Source organism: Malania oleifera, chromosome 10, assembly GCF_029873635.1.
Source record: "Malania oleifera isolate guangnan ecotype guangnan chromosome 10, ASM2987363v1, whole genome shotgun sequence".
In the NCBI taxonomy this organism is placed as follows: Eukaryota; Viridiplantae; Streptophyta; class Magnoliopsida; order Santalales; family Ximeniaceae; genus Malania; species Malania oleifera.
In genome coordinates, this window is record NC_080426.1 from 5082745 (window position 1) to 5091976 (window position 9232).

Sequence of the window (9232 nt, forward strand, 5' to 3'; positions counted from 1 at the left end):
CAAATGAAGGGCAGCTCGACAACTCGACAAGAATTCCAAATGAAGAGCAGCTCAGCAAGAATACCCATGAGGAGCAGCTCGATAACTCGACAAGAATGCCCATGAGGAGCAGCTTGGCAGCTCAGCAGAATTCTCATGAGGAGTAGCTCGGTAGCTCAGCGAGAATGTCTATGTAGAGCAGCTCAGCAACTTGGCAAGAATGCCCATGTGGAGCAGCTTGGCAGCTCGGCAAAAATGTCTCATGAAGAGCAAATCGGCACGAATGCCCCACGATGAGTTGCTTGGTACAAATGTCTTATGGAGACCTGCTCGACACAAAATGCTAGACAAAGACCTGCTTGGCATCATCGGCTCAGGTAAGCCAAAAAACACGGCACGACTCGCACACAGAAGCATCGACTCCGATGAGCCAGCATGTTAGTACATTTGGCTCTGCAAGCCACACCCAAATATGGCTTGGCAAAGCCATGTACGCCTCCACCTCGACTCGGACTAGCCAACTCCCCCTCGAGTTTGGCTCGGCAAAGCCAGGAGCGTCGCAAGATTGGCTCGAGTAAGCCAAGCACACCCCTAATCTACGCAACCTTATTTCATATCGAGTCATCATCCGGATAAAATGCAACTAGGCTCCAAAAAGCCCAACAAGAACAACTTTTGAACTTTGGAAACGAACTTCAAAATTTGAAACTAAAGGGGGGGCAACTGATAAACCCCAAAAGTATATCACCTCATAAGTCAAGAGGAGACTAAGGCCCAACATTGATGAGGGCGGTTACTACCCAAGTCAATCGCCTTGTCGCAGCAATTGATGTCCGCCTTAGAATGACCAGAGTCATCGACACCAATAAGGTAATAACCGGAGTGATTCACGCTCGCACCATAATTCGCCAATAAATGACATATCACGATCGGGTCAAATTCCTTCACTATAAATAGGGACTCAGAGAAGAGGTTAATATATCTCATTCTAAACCATACTTTACTATTGTTTCATACCTCTTAAAGTCAATCCCTAACTTAAGCATCGGAGTGATCCCTCGAAGTACACTTCGGGTCCTCCAAGCCTTACTTCTTTTTTTGTCATTTTCAGGGGATCGAGATCGAAAGATCCACGAAAGTTTTTCAACTTGTTATCTCGCAACAATAGCCACAAATAATAATACCAACAAGTGTGGTATTCAATCAAATTTGAGTTGATCGGTAATTAAAATTGACGAAGGAAGTGCGTGGCCTTTTTAGATTGATATGATGAAAGTCTAACATTAATTATCCAATCAAAACCTAAGAAAAAAAATTAAGTAGACTTTTATTTAGATTTAGAACTTTAAACTCCAAAGTAAGTTAACTCCATCACATTAACATTCACATCTAGCTTTCTTGGAAACATTGTAATGATTAAAATTGTAGCTAGCCGCGAGTTATGGTAGCTGGCGCCTAGGGTAGTGGGAGGCGAGCATGCAAAGAATATGTGAGCGTCGGTGTGGATGGGAAATCTGGGATAGGAATAATATTGTCCGCCTACAAAATAAAAATCACTGCCCCCCACCATTCTTGCTTCAGTCTCAAGCTATCAAAATGTCAATGATGGGTGATCATGTATCACATAATTAAGCTCACCCACAGATTTTACATTGCACTTTTCCAAGCCCATCATGAATTGGCATGCACATATAGGTATGTAAAAAAAAAAAAGGAGCTAGCTAGGCGGGCAGGTGGGGCGTAAAGGTCACTTGGGATTTTGGTCTTAAGCTATTTGGTGTCTTGTTAATTCAAGAATGTGAATTTTGGCATTTAAGTTACGTATGCTAAAATCAAGTGAAGAGAAATCAAACTGCAGGCTCCAGCGGTGCATGACATGATATTTACACATACCTGAACTCAAATTAGAAGCGGAGGGGAACCTACCCCTTTGAAAGCTCCTTTGCTTTTTGCCCACCCAAACCAAACCCCAACTTTTAATCTTTTTGGATGTGGATCGGATGCATGTGCGCCTTTGAACAGTCCTTTTTGGTTCTCTTTATCATACAAACGTTTATATTTGATGTCTGTATATATATATATATATATCTTTGCTGCCTCTCTTTTCGATCAAAAATATAATAAAGAAATAAAAATATTTTGAATCATTTTTTAGGCCCACTGAAACCTTAAAAACCTTTCATCTAATTTTTTTCACTTAGAAAAGATAAAAAATTTAATATAAATCTATTTATTTGAATGAACTTAATTAATAGATTTACAACTTATTCAGTCTTACAAAATAATTTTCTTAAAATCCCTCACAAGGATCACTTCACTCAACCACCATAAAGGTCCCCCCAATCACCTCAATATAGACAAATATATACAAATAGCATCCCTCGACAAATTTAAATTCTCGAACTAGGCTTTTGCATCCATTTAAGTCTTTGTGGTTGCATTGAAAAGACATTTATTGATATTTATTAGTTTGATTGTATCTTTGAGCACTTTGGGTGGTTAGTTGCGCTTTGGGCTTTGGGCTTTGGGCTTGTCCCTTTGGGGGGCCTTGTATAGTCAAACCAAAAAAAAAAAAAAATTTAAAGTCTCTAAGAGTAAAATTTAACTTCTATCCTCATAAAAAAAAAAAATTACCAATTGAACCAGGTGGATACAATCATGATCCATCTTCAATAGACAAAAATCAATAGAGTTAGTGAAAAGCCTAACCAATTATGTAATTTTTTTAAAAACAAAAATAGGATTAAGAAAGTACATGTACATGGAATGCCGTGTAATAAAGATGACTATTGCACAATGAAAAACTAGAAAAAAAAATTAATATTCATCTACATACATGTACATCTACATATTTATTTATACTTGATAAGTATTAAGACTGAATGGTTGGTCTAGTGTACTTGTATTTAAAGAACAATAAATAATATAAAATTTGTAAAAATTTGTAAGATCATAGTTGTTATATGTGTGTAATTATAGCAAACTCATCTTTAATCCTGCATACAAGATCGAATAATCCAAAGTCTTCCATTAACTAGTGTTTTGTAACTACCAATATGAACGGATATAAGATATTGACTTAATGAAATTTACTTTGTTGTATTTAATTAACATTGCAAAATAAAAAATAATAAGAAGTAAACTCAAATTGTAAAGAAGATAAACTCAAACCACATATGATATATATAGTATTAATTATTTTAAATAGATAATTCTTATAACCTCGAAGCTCTTGAGACTAAAAATGAATTCATTTGAGACTCTTTCACTATAATTATCTTTTTTTTTTCTTCTCTCTTTCATATTTTTCCTAATTTCTTGAAGCAATTTCAAGCACTTTCTCATTTTTTTCTTTTGACAAATAACTTCCTAATTTAATCTTTCACTTAGTGATAGATCCTCTACTTTTATAATAATAAATGAGTTAATTATATTGATTATTTTTAAATTTTTTCTGATTTAGAATTCTAAATAAAGAAGTATTTACTTTACTTATGAATTGGGCTAGCTTTTTCAATAAAAAAAAAAAAAAGTATTTTGAAAAGAATTATTTGAAAAGTAGATGTGATAAGAAAGTTGAATAATTATCAATTATTCACAAAATCCAGGCGAAGATCACAAAAAGTAACCCAGCAATTAAATTACCCCAAACTTCCTCCAAAAATTACAGCGCCGCTCCAATCCATTTAATTCCATAGGCTAAAAAATTTAAAAAGCAGGAAAAACGCAAGTCACCCCGACACGGCGAAGACGGGGAGCAGGTGAGGACTGGGCAGCGGCGGAAAAAGCAGTGGCCCAAATTAAAGAGGCGGTAGCTCGTGGACACCTCATCTCTCTCTATGCTTTCGCAATTACACTGTACATGCGCCTGTCAGCACTTGTAAATTCTGAATTTTATAGGTTAGGTTGTCTTCAGGCGTAATCTGTTCCTTTTGTTTTGTTGGAACTGCCACCTCCACACATTCATCCTTTCTTTCTTTAATCTCATCGCCAGATTTATTAATTCAATTAAATAATACTGCATCTTAATTGCTCTCTCTCTCTCCCTCTCTCTCTCTCTAGGTCGAACCCAGCGCATTAATATAATTCCTATATTTATTTGGTAGGATAAAATATAATGAATTAAGAGCAAAATAATGTAATATTTTTGTAATTGTTTGAAAAATTAAAAATTTTATATTTCACAAGTTATAAGGCTAAATAATCCCACCTACTAAACTTGCATTATTCCATAAACCCTCTTTGTCCTTGTTATTCCATTTAATTTTTATTTCTTTTTTTATGACAGCTCTTCTATTTCTTACATTATCTGCATATTGTCACATAAAATTAGAGTGTTTTATTTTAATCAAACAGGTAGTTGACATAGATTAGTGTAATCCGACAAATCAGGGATAACTATTAGAACAAAATGCCTATTTTTTTTATTTTTTATTTTAGTGCTTCTTTGAGCAAAACAATTAATTATTAGCTCGTATAAAGTTAAAGTTATTTTAAAAAATAGGTAAGTGTAATATAATATTAAGCTAATGAAAGCATTAGAAGTCGACCCCGTTTGTCTCACTCATTGAGAGAATAAAAAGTACTCGACATTTATTAAAATAAAATAAACACATACACCCACACAAAGAGAAGAATAATACATAGTTAATCATTATTACTTGGTTAACTATGGTTAAATTATTTATAGTCCACCACTAACTTATTATGCTCTATTTTAATTATTACAACTGCACACAAAAATTATAAATTATTCAAGTAAAAAGGCTAAAAATGAAATTTGCAATTTCTAGTTGTGGACTTTATTGACACTTTTTTCCTTCTTCAATTTGCTGTTAATCTAAATATTCAAAATAAGACCACTAGTTCTTAACTTGATTATAATTTATTAAAGTTTATTTATTGAGATAAATAGATAAAAGTTGAGGTCTGAATTTGAAATCTAAAAGATAAATAAATTAAGATACAATGAAAATTATTTATTTATTTAAGAAATTACTTGATTAGCCAGTTGAGAAATTAATTAATTTATTGTGTATCTCATATGATCTCAAATTGATAAAAAAATGGTTATTTAAATTTTCCAGCTTGTTTATATATATATTTGAAATTTTGGTTCATTTTTAGCTTAAGAAAAGATTTATTTTCAAGTTTGAGCAAATATTTATTTAAAAAATTGACATTATTATGTACATAAATATTAAAAAATTATTTATCAATTAATTCTCATAGCACATTGATCCTTGAAAAGCATGGCTAGAGAGGGTAGACCATTGATCCTGAGTCCGCATGGGCCCATTGTGCAGCTGCATCATACCACGTTTCAGAAATTTAGTGGACCACCTGCAAAAGCAACCTTCTCTAGCCACGTGTCCTGCAAAGAAGCACGAGCCAAACGTGACCTAGAAAGGCCCGTTATCGCAGCCAATTATCGCTCTTCGCACCCGAGTTGCTTTTTTACTGCACCTAAAATTAAATATAATATTATAATGCTTTTTGTTTAAATCTAAAGCATAAATTTTAACTTTTTAAATACGCAATTGATAAATTACTTTATTTAGTCTCATTCAAATTGTACGAAACAAAAAATTTAAAAAGAGCACCTTATTTGATAATATTCTCAAATCAAATAATATTTTAAATCAAATAGTATTTTACCCTAAATTTTATTCTCAAATCAAATAATATTTCAAGGCATAAAAGACATTCACTTATCCTTAATTTTGGCCAAAAAAATAGAAAACTTGTTCGGTGTTTTAAAAATGATACAATTAGACAAATTTTTTTTTAAAACATTTGTATTTTTTTGTAAAATATAAGAGAATATTTGTATTTTTTTGACAAATCTCACGATAGTTTTTTGAAATTCTTGAAATCTTAGGAAAATATCAAGAAAAGTACTTGAAATTTTTGAAATGTCTTTTTATCAAATCTTAATGAAGTTTAATTTCTTTTTCTCTATTTCAAAATATAACTAAAATAATTAAAATAAAAAAGAGTTTAAATTGAGAAATATCATTAAAAATAATAATATGATTGTATTGTTATCTCTTTTTAAATAATTTTTTAGTTTTTCAAAATTTATTTATCATGCATAATAATTGAAAAATGTTAAAAAATATTTTTGAATGAGTTAATTTTTTTATTTATAAATTTCTTATTTATTATGTTTTAAAATTTTAATTAATAGTTATATATAAATAATTTTTTCAAGTTACATAATTTTAAATATTAAAAATAATATAACAATTCAAAACCAAAAATTATATTTTATTCGTTTAGGATTTCTAAACAAAAATGAAATGATATAACTCTCATATTCAATAAAAATCTCATTTGTGAAATGCAAAAAGTGAACGTTGGATAGTTTAATAAATTTGAACTATATATTGTAGTTTTTATATTAAAGTCATTTTAAATTACATATAAATTATATTTAAATTTTTATAGAATAAAATACTTAGAAATATCTAAAATATAAATATATATTATCAAAATTTGACAACATGTATTTGATAATATTATTTAAATTTCACTATTCAACACAAAGTTGATAATTTTTAAAAGCAGTCGTATAATTTAATAATTCTATTTTTTATCTATTTGAGTACTCATAAGTATCAATTTATGGCCAAAATTTATTTTTCTTTGATTTTTGTTTCTAAACAGAAAATCAAAAAATTAAAATGGTATCAGTTCCATATACAATAGCACACCGTTCGCCGCCCAGCCAAATGTCGTCTTCGAAGCACGGGCGAGGGCATTTTAGTCATCCGAGGTTAGGAAATATGAAAATCTCGAAAATTGAGTGGTCGGTCACAGGATATTAGGATAAGAAAAATAAAAAACAATAAATTCTCCATTTGGGACCCCGTCACCTGTCCTCACGTCATCAACTCATTCTATAAATCCAACCACTCCATGTTCCCGTCCTCAGATCAAACGGGAGGGAAAGAAGAAATGGAGGGGAAGGAAGAAGACGTCCGGTTGGGAGCCAACAAGTTCTCGGAGCGGCAGCCGCTGGGTACAGCGGCCCAGAGCCAAGACACCAACAAGGACTACCGTGAACCTCCGCCGGCGCCACTATTCGAGCCGGCGGAGCTCTCGTCGTGGTCGTTCTACAGGGCTGGGATCGCGGAGTTTATAGCCACCTTCCTGTTCCTATACATAACAGTGCTAACGGTGATGGGAGTGGTGAGGTCGCCGAGCAAGTGTTCGACGGTGGGGATCCAGGGAATTGCGTGGGCCTTCGGGGGCATGATATTCGCTCTGGTGTACTGCACGGCGGGGATCTCCGGCGGGCACATAAACCCAGCGGTGACGTTCGGGCTGCTACTGGCGCGGAAGCTGTCGCTGACGAGGGCGGTGTTCTACATGGTGATGCAGTGCCTGGGGGCGATCTGTGGGGCCGGAGTGGTGAAGGGGTTCCAGAAGAACCAGTACCAGATGCTGGGCGGCGGAGCCAACAGCGTCAGCCCCGGCTACACCAAGGGCGATGGCCTTGGCGCCGAGATTGTCGGCACTTTTGTTCTCGTCTACACCGTTTTCTCGGCCACCGACGCCAAGCGCAACGCCAGAGATTCCCACGTTCCGGTATGAATTATTCTCTCTACTTCTCTCTCTCTCTCTCTCTCTCTCTCTCTCTCTCTCTGTGTGAGCACGTGATTAGTTGTATTAGACTCTGTCTGTCTCTCTCTCATCACTTGATTAATTTTTTGATTGTGCGGGGGTAGTTATTGGCGCCGCTGCCGATAGGGTTTGCGGTGTTTTTGGTGCACTTGGCGACCATACCTATAACAGGGACGGGGATCAACCCAGCAAGGAGTCTTGGTGCGGCCATCATTTTCAACAAGGATCAAGCTTGGGATGACCACGTAAGCTAGCTCTAATTCATCTACTTTAACTCTGTATATCGATTAATTCGACTGTTGATTTTAAAATTTAACCTGATTTTGCTACGAAATAATGTTAATTACAAGTATAAATTGCAAAATATTAGAAAAATGCTAACATTATGTTTTGGGAGAGGAGTTAAATTTGAAAAAAAAATGTAATGTAAAATTATATTAAATTTTGTCCAAGTTCACCCAAATTTGAATTAAAAGTTTAAACATTGTGTTTCTAAATTCAAGTTAAATGGTACATTTCAAAGCATGAATTTTAATATTTAAATTTAAATTTATGTAAATTTAGATACATATTAATATAAAATTATATTAAATTTCATTCACCAAATAAAAAATTTATAATCCTAAATACCATCTTAATATTTATTATGTGTAAAATGGTACTGCAGAAATTTAATAGAAATTCAAATTGAGTTTGAGGGAAATCAAACTTGAATAATTACTCGCATCACAATGGAACAAAAAATACTCATTGCGCGCAGTACCATTTCTATATATTGCTTTATCATCCGGCAGCTACCATAGCCATAGAAAACAAAATTAAAATACCAATATTATGATGGTACCATTTGTAGTGCCCCGCAGCATCTTCGGCTGGTGAGACGCAACTGGTGTATATATAATATAATTATGTCGTCTCATGTTTGTTTTTTCGTTTTTGGTTTGGCGGTGGTGGTGGTGGTGGCAGTGGATATTCTGGGTAGGACCATTCATCGGGGCAGCGCTCGCGGCACTGTACCACCAGGTCGTGATCAGAGCCATTCCCTTCAAATCTAAGTAACAATTTTTTACCATTCAAATGGAAGAGATGGAGCGTGCGTGACAGTGATGCTCTACTTGTGGCCGTTCATCTTTCATTTCCATCATATCCCTTTTTCAATCCCTTGCATCTGTTTTCCTGCTCTCTATCTTCTCTGTTTTTTAACATAAAGAAAAAAAAATGTAATGTAATTATGTATGTATGTATGTTTGTTTGTGTGATTGTGAATTTTATAAATCATTTTTAGTTAATCCGTGTCTGCTTTTAGTTAATAATAATTAAATGCACTTTTTAATCAAAGTTTTTTATGTTTTGGTGGCATGAGAGCTTAATGAATTAGCTTAGCTACTAGCTAGGCTGGTTTTTGTCCTTTGGTAAATAATGTTGTTATTGATGATACGACAAAGGAGATTAATTGGTGGGTGGATCCTTTTCCCAACCCGTGACTTCTGGAGTGAGCTTGTGTGCTTTTTGGACAAAGGCCAATTATCATGCGTGCGCGTGTGTGGGTGAGAGAGAGCGAGAGAGAGAGAGAGAGAGAGAGAGAGAGAGGCGTTGCTTCCTGAGCCATCAAAAGTAAGGAAGC

General features: G+C 34.3%; 1 protein-coding gene across 1 annotated transcript; it reads left to right on the top strand.

The window, feature by feature from the left end:
* The first annotated feature begins 6795 nt into the window (after window positions 1–6795).
* LOC131167004 (aquaporin PIP1-2-like) lies at window positions 6796–8946 on the top strand. Its single transcript, XM_058125721.1, has 3 exons — window positions 6796–7572; window positions 7713–7853; window positions 8575–8946. The coding sequence occupies exons 1-3, from the start codon at window positions 6901–6903 to the stop codon at window positions 8665–8667; spliced, it is 906 nt and encodes a 301-aa protein (XP_057981704.1). The 5' UTR covers window positions 6796–6900; the 3' UTR covers window positions 8668–8946.
* The last annotated feature ends 286 nt before the right edge of the window (window positions 8947–9232 follow it).

Excerpts from the sequence above, each read along its gene's own strand:
- LOC131167004 (XM_058125721.1), top strand. The coding sequence starts at position 6,901 with ATGTTCCCGTCCTCAGATCAAACGGGAGGGAAAGAAGAAATGGAGGGG. Across the intron at positions 7,573-7,712 it reads CCAGAGATTCCCACGTTCCG|TTATTGGCGCCGCTGCCGAT; the intron begins GTATGAATTATT and ends GTGCGGGGGTAG. Across the intron at positions 7,854-8,574 it reads ATCAAGCTTGGGATGACCAC|TGGATATTCTGGGTAGGACC; the intron begins GTAAGCTAGCTC and ends TGGTGGTGGCAG.